We start from the raw sequence: 15,883 nt of genomic DNA, 5'->3' as shown, positions 1-15,883 counted from the left end.
TCATTCAAAATGGAAACTATTCGAACCATCCTACCCATGATCCAAGAGGGTCAATACATAGTAGATTTAAAGGATGCCTACCTTCATATACCGATTCACAAAGATCATTATCGGTATCTAAGATTTGCCTTTCTAAACAGGCATTACCAGTTTGTAGCTCTTCCCTTCGGGTTAGCTACGGCCCCGAGAATTTTTACAAAGGTTCTGGGCTCACTCCTAGCGGTTCTAAGGCCGCGAGGCATAGCGGTGGCGCCGTACCTAGACGACATTCTGATACAAGCGTCAAGTTTTCAAATTGCCAAGTCTCATACAGAGATAGTTCTGGCATTTCTGAGGTCGCATGGGTGGAAGGTGAACGTGGAAAAGAGTTCTCTATCACCACTCACAAGAGTCTCCTTCCTAGGGACTCTGATAGATTCTGTAGAAATGAAAATTTACCTGACGGAGGCCAGGTTATCAAAACTCTTAAATGCTTGCCGTGTCCTTCATTCCATTCCACGCCCGTCAGTAGCTCAGTGCATGGAAGTAATCGGCTTAATGGTAGCGGCAATGGACATAGTACCATTTGCGCGCCTGCATCTCAGACCCCTGCAATTATGCATGCTAAGTCAGTGGAATGGGGATTACTCAGATTTGTCCCCTCTACTAAATCTGGACCAAGAGACCAGAGATTCTCTTCTCTGGTGGCTTTCTCGGGTCCACCTGTCCAAGGGGATGACCTTTCGCAGGCCAGATTGGACAATTGTAACAACAGATGCCAGCCTTCTAGGTTGGGGAGCGCAGTCTGGAACTCCCTGAAGGCTCAGGGATTATGGACTCAGGAGGAGAAACTCCTCCAAATAAATATTCTGGCGTTGAGAGCAATATTCAATGCTCTTCTAGCTTGGCCTCAGTTAGCAACACTGAGGTTCATCAGATTTCAGTCGGACAACATCACGACTGTGGCTTACATCAACCATCAAGGGGGAACCAGGAGTTCCCTAGCGATGTTGGAAGTCTCAAAGATAATTCGCTGGGCAGAGTCTCACTCTTGCCACCTGTCAGCGATCTACATCCCAGGCGTGGAGAACTGGGAGGCGGATTTTCTAAGTCACCAGACTTTTCATCCGGGGGAGTGGGAACTTCATCCGGAGGTCTTCGCTCAACCGATTCATCGTTGGGGCAAACCAGATCTGCATCTCATCTCCTTGTTACGGATCCAGGTCCAGGGACCCGGGAGCGGCACTGATAGATGCTCTGACAGCCCCTTGGGTCTTCAACATGGCTTATGTGTTTCCACCATTTCCGATGCTACCTCGACTGATTGCCAAGATCAAACAGGAGAGAGCATCGGTGATTCTAATAGCGCCTGCGTGGCCACGCAGGACCTGGTATGCAGACCTAGTGGACATGTCGTCCTGTCCACCATGGTCTCTACCTCTGAGGCAGGACCTTCTAATACAAGGTCCTTTCAAACATCCAAATCTAATTTCTCTGAGGCTGACTGCATGGAGATTGAACGCTTGATCCTATCAAAGCGTGGCTTCTCGGAGTCAGTTATTGATACCTTAATACAGGCACGGAAGCCTGTTACCAGAAAAATTTACCATAAGATATGGCGTAAATATTTATATTGGTGCGAATCCAAGGGTTACTCATGGAGTAAGGTTAGGATTCCTAGGATATTGTCCTTTCTACAAGAGGGTTTAGAAAAGGGCTTATCTGCTAGTTCGTTAAAGGGACAGATTTCTGCTCTGTCTATTCTCTTACACAAACGTCTGGCAGAAGTTCCAGACGTCCAGGCTTTTTGTCAGGCTTTGGCTAGGATTAAGCCTGTGTTTAAGACTGTTGCTCCTCCGTGGAGCTTAAACTTGGTTCTTAAAGTTCTTCAAGGGGTTCCGTTTGAACCCCTTCATTCCATTGATATTAAGCTTTTATCTTGGAAAGTTCTGTTTTTGATGGCTATTTCCTCGGCTCGAAGAGTCTCTGAATTATCGGCCTTACATTGTGATTCTCCTTATCTGATTTTCCATTCAGACAAGGTAGTTCTGTGTACTAAACCTGGGTTTTTACCTAAGGTAGTTTCTAACAGGAATATCAATCAGGAGATTGTTGTTCCATCTTTATGTCCTAATCCTTCTTCAAAGAAGGAACGACTTTTACATAATCTGGACGTAGTCCGTGCCCTGAAGTTCTATTTACAGGCAACTAAAGATTTTCGTCAAACTTCTTCCCTGTTTGTCGTGTACTCTGGTCAGAGGAGAGGTCAAAAAGCTTCGGCAACCTCTCTATCCTTCTGGCTTCGTAGCATAATACGTTTAGCCTATGAGACTGCTGGACAGCAGCCCCCTGAAAGAATTACAGCTCATTCCACTAGAGCTGTGGCTTCCACCTGGGCCTTTAAGAATGAGGCCTCTGTTGAACAGATTTGCAAGGCTGCAACTTGGTCTTCGCTTCACACTTTTTCAAAATTTTACAAATTTGACACTTTTGCTTCTTCGGAGGCTGTTTTTGGGAGAAAGGTTCTACAGGCAGTGGTTCCTTCCGTTTAAGTTCCTGCCTTGTCCCTCCCATCATCCGTGTACTTTGGCTTTGGTATTGGTATCCCATAAGTAATGGATGACCCGTGGACTGAATACACTTAACAAGAGAAAACATAATTTATGCTTACCTGATAAATTTATTTCTCTTGTAGTGTATTCAGTCCACGGCCCACCCTGTCTTTTTAAGGCAGATCTAAATTTTAATTAAAACTCCAGTCACCACTGCACCCTATGGTTTATCCTTTCTTGTCTTGTTTCGGTCGAATGACTGGATATGACATGTGAGGGGAGGAGCTATATAGCAGCTCTGCTTGGGTGATCCTCTTGCAACTTCCTGTTGGGAAGGGAATATATCCCATAAGTAATGGATGACCCGTGGACTGAATACACTACAAGAGAACTAAATTTATCAGGTAAGCATAAATTATGTTTTTTTTGGGGGGGTTCAGTTTGCAAGTATATGGGGAGAAGAAGATAACACGGTTGCGATATTCGAAATCCTCACATTGGCTGGCATGAGCACAAACATTCTTTTAACTTGTAATACGTGCGCTAACCCGCACATGTTAAAAGTTTACTTCTAGCAGTGTTTACGCGCGAGCAAAAGCATTAAACAGTCGCCACTTGTAATCTGCACTTAGGTGATAAAATCTGTAATGGAAATATGTTCTAAATTATTTGGATATTAATAAAAACAAGTGAATGAGAAATTATAAAAAAATTAATCTTTTCTTCTTATCTTTTTTCAATCAGGTACTTTTAGTATTTGCCAAAGAAGATAGCCAGAGTAATGGATTTTGTTGGGCATGTGAAAAAGCGGGCTTTAAGTGTAACATTGCCAGAACGCCAGAAACCGCACTGGAAAGCTTTTTAGATAAACATCATGAAATTATTATTATTGATCATAGGCATTCACGATATTTTGATGCAGAAGCTCTATGCAGGTAAGTGATGCTAAATTAACCCTGACTGATAGTTGAACATTTTGTATCAAATTATAAAAAAATAAGTGTTTGCAATTGTGAACCCATTTATATGTATGTATCTGACATTTTATGTGTTACTTATTTGTTAAAGAACATTCACCTAGATTACAAGTTTTGCGTTCGTGTTTTAACGCTGAAAAAATGGCCATTTCAGTGTTAAAACTGGACCACAGCCATTACGAGTCTTGTCGGTATAGCTGTACCGCAAGCATTTTAGCCTGTAACGCAAAGTCAGTACCGCATTAAAAAAAAATTACGTTTTTGCGTGGGATTTCCATAGCGCTGCCATTACAAGTTTTGCGGTGAGGCCAAAAAGCTTGCGTTCCAGCCTATACTGACACGATCCGTTGCGCAATCTGAGACCAGTAGTTATGAGTTTTTATGCAACAAAACTGTTAAACAAAACTCATAACTAAACTTTTACAAAGTACACTAACACCCATAAACTACCTATTAACCCCTAAACCGAGACCCTCCCGCATTGCAAACACTATAATAAACCTATTAACCCCTAATCTGCTACTCCCAACATCGCCGCCACTAATATAATTTATTAACACCTATTCCGCCGCTCCCAGACATTGCCGCCACTATAATAAAGTTATTAACTCCTATTCCCCCACACCCTAACATCGCCCACAGTATAATAAAGATATTAACCCCTATTCCACCACTCCCTGACATCGCCGCCACTAAATAAAGTTATTAACCACTAAACCTCTGGCCTCCCACATCACTGCCACTAAATAAACCTATTAACCCCTAAGCCGACAGCCCCCCACATTGCCAAAAACTAAATTAATCTATTAACCCCTAAACCTAACAACCCCCTAACTTTAAATTAAAATGACAAGATCCCTATCTTAAAATAAATAAAAATTTACCTGTGAAATTAAAAAAAACTAAGTTTAAGCTATATATTAAACTAACATTACTATTATACTAAAATTAAAATAATTATCAATTATATAAATTAAATTACACATTAAAAAAAATTAACACTACTAAAAAAAAAATCTACAATTACAAAAAAATAGTAATTGTAGATTTACCAATCAAAAAAAGATTTACAAAAAAAGTACTAAAGTACAAAATATAACAATCACTAAATTACGAAAAATAACAAACAAAATTATCCAAAATAAAAACAATTACACCTAATCTAATAGCCCTATAAAAATAAAAAAGCCCCCCAAAATAAAAAAACCCTAACCTACAATAAACTACCAATAGCCCTTAAAAGGGCCTTTTGTAGGGCATTGCCCTAAAGAAATCAGCTCTTTTCCCTGAAAAAAATACAAATACCCCCCAACAGTAAAACCCAACAAACCACCCAACAAACCCGTCAAAATAAAAAAAACTTTAAAAAAAAACCTAAGCTACCCATTGCCCTGAAAAGGGTATTTGTATGAACATTGCCCTTAAAAGGGTATTCAGCTCTTTTTCTTGCCCTGAAAAGGGCATTCAGCTCTTTTAAGAAAAGCCCAAACCTTAATCTAAAAAAAAAAAACACCCCAAAAAAGTTTAAAAAAAACCTAACACTAACCCCCAACGATTCACTTACAGTTTTTTGCTGTATACAGCAGGGGATTTTACTAATTCTGATTATCCTTTGAAAGTTTCTGTTTCACTTAAACTAATCAAAATTATACTTTGGGTATTTCTGTGTACTTTTACAAATTACATTGCACTTTGTATTTGCTCTATTGTAAAATAAAACTGACAGCTTCAGAAAGTGGGAGGGACAGGGGCATTCCCAGTGTATGTCTAAAAGCCCTCTCACAGTTCTCATGAGATACTCTAAGCATTCTACACAAGCTGTTCTCGCTTATATATCTCACCGGCTGTTTGCTGGTGAAGTTTACTCAAAATTCACAATACACTTATTTAACTCGCAGAAAAGTAATACATACTAAACTAGAGGTAAAATCAAGTTAAATTGTAGTGAAAACATTTCAGTTTAATTTGTATTTGCTGCAAACTAACGGCTAGATTACGAATGTGCGTTAGGGTTAAAAAGCAGCGCTGAGAGGTCCCAACGCTGCTTTTTAACGCCCGCTGGTATTACGAGTCTTGAAATGACAGGCTCAGCTCACCGCTCACTTTTTTGGCCAGACTCGGAAATACCGCAAATCCACTTACGTCAATTGTGTATCCTATATTTTCAATGGGACTTGCATAGCACCGGTATTACGAGTCTAACCAAAAGTGAGCGGTAGACCCTCTCCTGTCAAGCCTGGTACCGCATTTAAAAGTCAGTAGTTAAGAGTTTTACACTACAACGCCGTAGCATAAAACTCTTAACTAAAGTGCTAAAAAGTACACTAACACCCATAAACTACCTATTAACCCCTAAACCGAAGCCCCCCCCACATCGCAAACACTATAATAACATTTTTAACCCCTAATCTGCCGAACCGGACATCGCCGCCACTATAATAAATATATTAACCCCTAAACCGCCGCACTCCCGCATCGCAAACACTATTTAAATATTATTAACCCCTAATCTGCCGGCCCTAACATCGCCAATACCTACCTACATTTATTAACCCCTAATCTGCCAACCCCAATATCGCCGCCACTATATTAAATGTATTAACCCCTAAATCTAAGTCTAACCCTAACCCCCCTAACTTATATATAATTACAATAAATCTAAATAAAATTACTATAATTAGCTAAATTATTCCTATTTAAAACTAAATATTTACAGATAAAATAAACCCTAAGCTAGCTACAATATAACTAATAGTTACAATGTAGCTAGCTTAGGGTTTATTTTTATTTTACAGGCAACTTTGTATTTATTTTAACTAGGTACAAAAGTTATTAAATAGTTATTAACTATTTAATAACTACCTAGTTAAAATAAAGACAAATTTACCTGTAAAATAAAACCTAACCTAAGTTACAATTACACCTAACACCACACTATAATTAAATTAATTACCTAAACTAAAGACAATTAATTACAATTTAAAAAAAATATCTAAAGTACGAAAAACCCCCACTAAATTACAGAAAATAATAAAATAATTACAAGAATTTTAAACTTATTACAGCTACTCTAATCCCCCTAACAAAATAAAAAAGCCCCCCAAAATAAAAAAAAGTCCTACCCTACACTAAATTAAAAATAGCCCTTAAATGGGCCTTTTACGGGGCATTGCCCCAAAGTAATCAGCTCTTTTACCTGTAAAAAAAAATTACAATTCCCCCCCAACATTAAAACCCACCACCCACACAACAAACCCTACTCTAAAACCCACCCAATCCCCCCTTAAAAAACCTAACACTAACCCCTTGAAGATCACCCTACCGTGAGACGTCTTCACCCAACCGGGCAGAAGTGGTCCTCCAGACGGGCAGAAATCTTCATCCAAGCCGGGCAGAAGAGGTCCTCCAGACGGGCAGAAGTCTTCATCCAGACGGCATCTTCTATCTTCATTCTTCATCCATCCGGCGCGGAGCGAGTCCATCTTCAAGACATCTGACGCGGAGCATCCTCTTCTATCTTCGTCCGACGACTGAATGAAGGTTCCTTTAAATGACGTCATCCAAGATGGTGTCCCTCCAATTCCGATTGGCTGATAGAATTCTATCAGCCAATCGGAATTAAGGTAGAAAAAATCCTATTGGCTGATGCAATCAGCCAATAGGATTGAACTTCAATCCTATTGGCTGATCCAATCAGCCAAAAGGATTGAGCTTGCATTCTATTGGCTGTTCCAATCAGCTAATAGAATGCAAGCTCAATCCTATTGGCTGATTGCATCAGCCAATAGGATTTTTTCTACCTTAATTCCGATTGGCTCAGAGCAGGCGGACAGGTTATGGAGCAGCGGTCTTTGTGACCGCTGCTTCATAACTGCTGTTTCAGGCGAGTCTGCAGGCTCGCCAGAAACACGGGGCATCAAGCTCCATACGGAGCTTGATACATATGCCCCTGTATATTTATGAACAGTAAAGTAACGGGTATTAGATTATCATGGTTCAAGAGTGGGAAGCTTAAGGCAACTTTAAATAATAGAGAAAAGTAAAGCTTTTCATGAGCTCAGTTCAGTGTTTATAAAGGTTTTCTTGAAAATCATTAACTCTACAATTTTCCCAAAAACAAATACCAGAAGGGTGATATCATCTTTTTAATGTCTTGAAATTATATCAATATTATCTTTTTGAGGGAAGAGGCCTTACTATATCAATTGTAATTTTACAGATAATCAACTGTTTTTTCAAACGCTTTCACTCCAGCACAAAAAAATTTAGTGCGCAGGAGTGAAGACCTAGCGTAAAGTGTAAGAGTTAAAAAAAAAAAGTGCACTAAACACAACCTAAATACATTAAATCAAAGTGTATGGGGTTGATTTATTAATGTCTGGCAGGCAAGATACGCTGCTGCGTATCATGTCCGCCAGACATCACTGAATGCCGACAGCATACGCTGTCGGCATTCAGCATTGCACAAGCAGTTCTAGTGAACTGCTTGTGCAATGCCGCCCCTGCAGATTTGCGGCCACTAACAGGGGGTGTTAATCAACCCGATCATGTACGATCAGGCTAATTGCTGTACGCCGCTCAGAGCAGCGGTCTTAAGACCGCTGCTTCTTAACTGCTGTTTCCGGTGAACCTCAAGGCTCGCACGGAAACAACTACATTGGGGTTGATTGAGCGTTTGGTAAATCGGCCCCTTAGGCTCAAATATACACTATCTGATAAAAATTATTTATACAAATAGTAATAGAAAAATTATATAAGGGTGCAAAGGTATATGGTATATGACAAGGTATTAGAATAAAAAGGACTATAATATATTTGGGCTAGATTACAAATGCCGCTTTATTGTTAGCGTGGGTCACAATAACTAATATCGCTCCCGTGCTAACTTATGCGCATATTACCAGTTAAAAGTAAACGCATTCGGGAGCAAACAAATTTAGCGCATGTTGGGTTTACGACAGTGGAGACCTAGCATAACGTGCAATAGTTACATTTTTTTAAAAAGGTATATGGTATATGGCAAGGTATTTGAATGGAAAGAGCTATATATAATACTTTCAACTTGTCAATATGTGTATGTGTGTGTAGTTATGTATATACATGTGTATTTTTATATATGTATATACACATGTATATACAATATATATATATATATATATATATATATATATATATATATATACATATATATATATATACATGAAAAAACAAAATGTATGCTTATTTTCCTTCGGGATGATGAGAGTCCACAGGGAAACCTTGACGTGGTATATAATTCCCGCCACTAGGAGGAGTCAAAGAACCCACACAAGAGTTTTTAATCCCTTCCACCTCCCATCCCTACTCAGTTTAACGTATAGCCGAGCAGAGAAAAGGAGACAGATAGGTAGGTAAGACAAAAGCAGAGTTTACAGAGGTGCAAATTAGAACCGTTGTTAAATTTAGAAAATGTGTACAGAGAAGACCATGTTGCCGCTTTGCAAATCTGCTCCAGGGATGCATCATTTTTGAAAGCCCAAGAAGTAGAAACTGCTCTGGTGGATTGAGCTGCAATACACTTAATAGGGTTCTTTCCTGCCACCAGGTAAGCTTTGTGAATTAACTGTTTGAGCCAAGGGGGGTAGTTATCAAGCTGTCTACTTTACCTGCCTTCGCCGGTTCAATACGCCCGCCTAAGCTCGCCTACCATCGCCGTCGCGGACCTGCAAAATTTAGCCTAAGTTATCAAAAAAGCTGTCAAAAAGCCGCGCACCAAGTACGTGGCGATGAGCAGCGGACTGTGAGAGTTATCACTCATCCGATCTTGCTGCTCTTTTCTCCAACATAGGTGTGTCCGGTCCACGGCGTCATCCTTACTTGTGGGATATTCTCTTCCCCAACAGGAAATGGCAAAGAGCCCAGCAAAGCTGGTCACATGATCCCTCCTAGGCTCCGCCTACCCCAGTCATTCTCTTTGCCGTTGTACAGGCAACATCTCCACGGAGATGGCTTAGAGTTTTTTAGTGTTTAACTGTAGTTTTTATTATTCAATCAAGAGTTTGTTATTTTGAAATAGTGCTGGTATGTACTATTTACTCAGAAACAGAAAAGAGATGAAGATTTCTGTTTGTATGAGGAAAATGATTTTAGCAACCGTCACTAAAATCCATGGCTGTTCCACACAGGACTGTTGAGAGCAATTAACTTCAGTTGGGGGAACAGTGAGCAGTCTCTTGCTGCTTGAGGTATGACACATTCTAACAAGACGATGTAATGCTGGAAGCTGTCATTTTCCCTATGGGATCCGGTAAGCCATGTTTATTACGATCGTAAATAAGGGCTTCACAAGGGCTTATTAAGACTGTAGACTTTTTCTGGGCTAAATCGATTCATTATTAACACATATTTAGCCTTGAGGAATCATTTTATCTGGGTATTTTGATATAATAATATCGGCAGGCACTGTTTTAGACACCTTATTCTTTAGGGGCTTTCCCAAAGCATAAGCAGAGCCTCATTTTCGCGCCGGTGTTGCGCACTTGTTTTTGAGAGGCATGGCATGCAGTCGCATGTGAGAGGAGCTCTGATACTTAGAAAAGACTTTCTGAAGGCGTCATTTGGTATCGTATTCCCCTTTGGGCTTGGTTGGGTCTCAGCAAAGCAGATACCAGGGACTGTAAAGGGGTTAAAGTTCTAAACGGCTCCGGTTCCGTTATTTTAAGGGTTAAAGCTTCCAAATTTGGTGTGCAATACTTTTAAGGCTTTAAGACACTGTGGTGAAAATTTGGTGAATTTTGAACAATTCCTTCATGTTTTTTCGCAATTGCAGTAATAAAGTGTGTTCAGTTTAAAATTTAAAGTGACAGTAACGGTTTTATTTTAAAACGTTTTTTGTACTTTGTTATCAAGTTTATGCCTGTTTAACATGTCTGAACTACCAGATAGACTGTGTTCTGAATGTGGGGAAGCCAGAATTCCTATTCATTTAAATAAATGTGATTTATGTGACAATGACAATGATGCCCAAGATGATTCCTCAAGTGAGGGGAGTAAGCATGGTACTGCATCATTCCCTCCTTCGTCTACACGAGTCTTGCCCACTCAGGAGGCCCCTAGTACATCTAGCGCGCCAATACTCCTTACTATGCAACAATTAACGGCTGTAATGGATAATTCTGTCAAAAACATTTTAGCCAAAATGAACACTTATCAGCGTAAGCGCGACTGCTCTGTTTTAGATACTGAAGAGCATGACGACGCTGATAATAATATTTCTGAAGGGCCCCTAACCCAGTCTGATGGGGCCAGGGAGGTTTTGTCTGAGGGAGAAATTACTGATTCAGGGAACATTTCTCAACAAGCTGAACCTGATGTGATTGCATTTAAATTTAAGTTGGAACATCTCCGCATTCTGCTTAAGGAGGTATTATCCACTCTGGATGATTGTGACAAGTTGGTCATCCCAGAGAAACTATGTAAAATGGACAAGTTCCTAGAGGTGCCGGGGCTCCCAGAAGCTTTTCCTATACCCAAGCGGGTGGCGGACATTGTTAATAAAGAATGGGAAAGGCCCGGTATTCCTTTCGTCCCTCCCCCCATATTTAAAAAATTGTTTCCTATGGTCGACCCCAGAAAGGACTTATGGCAGACAGTCCCCAAGGTCGAGGGAGCGGTTTCCACTTTAAACAAACGCACCACTATACCCATAGAGGATAGTTGTGCTTTCAAAGATCCTATGGATAAAAAATTAGAAGGTTTGCTTAAAAAGATGTTTGTTCAGCAAGGTTACCTTCTACAACCAATTTCATGCATTGTCCCTGTCGCTACAGCCGCATGTTTCTGGTTCGATGAGCTGATAAAGGCGGTCGATAGTGATTCTCCTCCTTTTGAGGAGATTATGGACAGAATCAATGCTCTCAAATTGGCTAATTCTTTCACCCTAGACGCCACTTTGCAATTGGCTAGGTTAGCGGCTAAGAATTCTGGGTTTGCTATTGTGGCGCGCAGAGCGCTTTGGTTGAAATCTTGGTCGGCTGATGCGTCTTCCAAGAACAAGCTACTTAACATTCCTTTCAGGGGGAAAACGCTGTTTGGCCCTGACTTGAAAGAGATTATCTCTGATATCACTGGGGGTAAGGGCCACGCCCTTCCTCAGGATCGGCCTTTCAAGGCAAAAAATAAACCTAATTTTCGTCCCTTTCGTAGAAACGGACCAGCCCAAGGTGCTACGTCCTCTAAGCAAGAGGGTAATACTTCTCAAGCCAAGCCAGCTTGGAGACCAATGCAAGGCTGGAACAAGGGAAAGCAGGCCAAGAAACCTGCCACTGCTACCAAGACAGCATGAAATGTTGGCCCCCGATCCGGGACCGGATCTGGTGGGGGGCAGACTCTCTCTCTTCGCTCAGGCTTGGGCAAGAGATGTTCTGGATCCTTGGGCGCTAGAAATAGTCTCCCAAGGTTATCTTCTGGAATTCAAGGGACTTCCCCCAAGGGGGAGGTTCCACAGGTCTCAGTTGTCTTCAGACCACATAAAAAGACAGGCATTCTTACATTGTGTAGAAGACCTGTTAAAAATGGGAGTGATTCATCCTGTTCCATTAAGAGAACAAGGGATGGGGTTCTACTCCAATCTGTTCATAGTTCCCAAAAAAGAGGGAACGTTCAGACCAATCTTAGATCTCAAGATCTTAAACAAGTTTCTCAAGGTTCCATCGTTCAAGATGGAAACCATTCGAACTATTCTTCCTTCCATCCAGGAAGGTCAATTCATGACCACGGTGGATTTAAAGGATGCGTATCTACATATTCCTATCCACAAGGAACATCATCGGTTCCTAAGGTTCGCATTCCTGGACAAACATTACCAGTTCGTGGCGCTTCCTTTCGGATTAGCCACTGCTCCAAGGATTTTCACAAAGGTACTAGGGTCCCTTCTAGCTGTGCTAAGACCAAGGGGCATTGCTGTAGTACCTTACTTGGACGACATTCTGATTCAAGCGTCGTCCCTTCCTCAAGCAAAGGCTCACACGGACATTGTCCTGGCCTTTCTCAGATCTCACGGATGGAAAGTGAACGTGGAAAAGAGTTCTCTATCTCCGTCAACAAGGGTTCCCTTCTTGGGAACAATAATAGACTCCTTAGAAATGAGGATTTTTCTGACAGAGGCCAGAAAAACAAAACTTCTAGACTCTTGTCGGATACTTCATTCCGTTCCTCTTCCTTCCATAGCTCAGTGCATGGAAGTGATCGGGTTGATGGTAGCGGCAATGGACATAGTTCCTTTTGCGCGCATTCATCTAAGACCATTACAACTGTGCATGCTCAGTCAGTGGAATGGGGACTATACAGACTTGTCTCCGAAGATACAAGTAAATCAGAGGACCAGAGACTCACTCCGTTGGTGGCTGTCCCTGGACAACCTGTCACAAGGGATGACATTCCGCAGACCAGAGTGGGTCATTGTCACGACCGACGCCAGTCTGATGGGCTGGGGCGCGGTCTGGGGATCCCTGAAAGCTCAGGGTCTTTGGTCTCGGGAAGAATCTCTTCTACCGATAAATATTCTGGAACTGAGAGCGATATTCAATGCTCTCAAGGCTTGGCCTCAGCTAGCGAGGGCCAAGTTCATACGGTTTCAATCAGACAACATGACAACTGTTGCGTACATCAACCATCAGGGGGGAACAAGGAGTTCCCTAGCGATGGAAGAAGTGACCAAAATCATTCTATGGGCGGAGTCTCACTCCTGCCACCTGTCTGCTATCCACATCCCAGGAGTGGAAAATTGGGAAGCGGATTTTCTGAGTCGTCAGACATTGCATCCGGGGGAGTGGGAACTCCATCCGGAAATCTTTGCCCAAGTCACTCAGCTGTGGGGCATTCCAGACATGGATCTGATGGCCTCTCGTCAGAACTTCAAAGTTCCTTGCTACGGGTCCAGATCCAGGGATCCCAAGGCGGCTCTAGTGGATGCACTAGTAGCACCTTGGACCTTCAAACTAGCTTATGTGTTCCCGCCGTTTCCTCTCATCCCCAGGCTGGTAGCCAGGATCAATCAGGAGAGGGCGTCGGTGATCTTGATAGCTCCTGCGTGGCCACGCAGGACTTGGTATGCAGATCTGGTGAATATGTCATCGGCTCCACCTTGGAAGCTACCTTTGAGACGAGACCTTCTTGTTCAGGGTCCGTTCGAACATCCGAATCTGGTTTCACTCCAGCTGACTGCTTGGAGATTGAACGCTTGATTTTATCGAAGCGAGGGTTCTCAGATTCTGTTATCGATACTCTTGTTCAGGCCAGAAAGCCTGTAACTAGAAAGATTTACCACAAAATTTGGAAAAAATATATCTGTTGGTGTGAATCTAAAGGATTCCCTTGGGACAAGGTTAAGATTCCTAGGATTCTATCCTTCCTTCAAGAAGGATTGGAAAAAGGATTATCTGCAAGTTCCCTGAAGGGACAGATTTCTGCCTTGTCGGTGTTACTTCACAAAAAGCTGGCTGCTGTGCCAGATGTTCAAGCCTTTGTTCAGGCTCTGGTTAGAATTAAGCCTGTTTACAAACCTTTGACTCCTCCTTGGAGTCTCAATTTAGTTCTTTCAGTTCTTCAGGGGGTTCCGTTTGAACCCTTACATTCCGTTGATATTAAGTTATTATCTTGGAAAGTTTTGTTTTTAGTTGCAATTTCTTCTGCTAGAAGAGTTTCAGAATTATCTGCTCTGCAGTGTTCTCCTCCTTATCTGGTGTTCCACGCAGATAAGGTGGTTTTACGTACTAAACCTGGTTTTCTTCCAAAAGTTGTTTCTAATAAAAACATTAACCAGGAGATTATCGTACCTTCTCTGTGTCCGAAACCAGTTTCAAAGAAGGAATGTTTGTTGCACAATTTGGATGTTGTTCGCGCTCTAAAATTCTATTTAGATGCTACAAAGGATTTTAGACAAACATCTTCCTTGTTTGTTGTTTATTCCGGTAAAAGGAGAGGTCAAAAAGCAACTTCTACCTCTCTCTCTTTTTGGATTAAAAGCATCATCAGATTGGCTTACGAGACTGCCGGACGGCAGCCTCCCGAAAGAATCACAGCTCATTCCACTAGGGCTGTGGCTTCCACATGGGCCTTCAAGAACGAGGCTTCTGTTGATCAGATATGTAGGGCAGCGACTTGGTCTTCACTGCACACTTTTACCAAATTTTACAAGTTTGATACTTTTGCTTCTTCTGAGGCTATTTTTGGGAGAAAGGTTTTGCAAGCCGTGGTGCCTTCCATTTAGGTGACCTGATTTGCTCCCTCCCTTCATCCGTGTCCTAAAGCTTTGGTATTGGTTCCCACAAGTAAGGATGACGCCGTGGACCGGACACACCTATGTTGGAGAAAACAGAATTTATGTTTACCTGATAAATTACTTTCTCCAACGGTGTGTCCGGTCCACGGCCCGCCCTGGTTTTTTTAATCAGGTCTGATAATTTATTTTCTTTAACTACAGTCACCACGGTACCATATGGTTTCTCCTATGCAAATATTCCTCCTTAACGTCGGTCGAATGACTGGGGTAGGCGGAGCCTAGGAGGGATCATGTGACCAGCTTTGCTGGGCTCTTTGCCATTTCCTGTTGGGGAAGAGAATATCCCACAAGTAAGGATGACGCCGTGGACCGGACACACCGTTGGAGAAAGTAATTTATCAGGTAAACATAAATTCTGTTTTTGACAGCTTTATTGATACCCCTGTCACTAAGCACCCACACTAGCTATACTGTTCTACCCCCTATACCAGCACCCCCGGAGCCCCCCGCAACTAAAGTTATTAACCCCTACACCGCCGCTCCTAGACCCCGACGCAACTCTTATAAATGTATTAACCCCTAAACCGCCGCTCCCGGACACCGCCGCCACCTGCATTATACCTAGTAACCCCTATCCTGCCCCCCCTATACCGCCGCCCTCTATAATAAAGTTATTAACCCCTATCCTGTGGATCCCGGACCCTGCTGCAACTAAATAAATAGTTTAACCCCTAAACCGCCACTTCCGGACCCCGCCCCAACCTATATTAAACTTATTAACCCCTAATCTGCCCCCCCTACACCGTCGCCACCTATAATAAATTTATTAACCCCTATCCTGCCCCCCCACACCGCCGCCACTGTAATAAAATTATTAACCCCTAAACCTAAGTCTAACACTAACCCTAACACCCCCCTAACTTAAATATTAATTAAATAAATCTAAATAATATTTCTCTTATTAACTAAGTTAATCCTATTTAAAACTAAATACTTACCTTTAAAATAAACCCTAATATAGCTACAATATAAATAATAACTATATTGTAGCTATCTTAGGATTTATTTTTATTTTACAGGCAACTTTCAATTTATTTTAACTAGGTACAATAGCT

The 15,883-nt window shown here is 41.7% G+C and overlaps 1 protein-coding gene across 3 annotated transcripts in view; it reads left to right on the top strand.

Moving 5' to 3' along the window:
* PDE8A (phosphodiesterase 8A) overlaps positions 1-15,883 on the top strand; it is a 1,084,545-nt gene that overhangs the window by 609,796 nt on the left and 458,866 nt on the right. For all 3 annotated transcript variants that reach the window (XM_053717432.1, XM_053717431.1, XM_053717430.1), the window contains exon 3: positions 3,276-3,466. In XM_053717432.1, the coding sequence (XP_053573407.1) occupies positions 3,276-3,466 (191 nt within the window). The remainder of the gene's footprint in view (positions 1-3,275; positions 3,467-15,883) is intronic.

The sequence above is a fragment of the Bombina bombina genome, chromosome 6 (assembly GCF_027579735.1).
Source record: "Bombina bombina isolate aBomBom1 chromosome 6, aBomBom1.pri, whole genome shotgun sequence".
NCBI lineage: Eukaryota > Metazoa > Chordata > Amphibia > Anura > Bombinatoridae > Bombina > Bombina bombina.
This window is presented reverse-complemented; position numbering and strand designations above follow the sequence as displayed.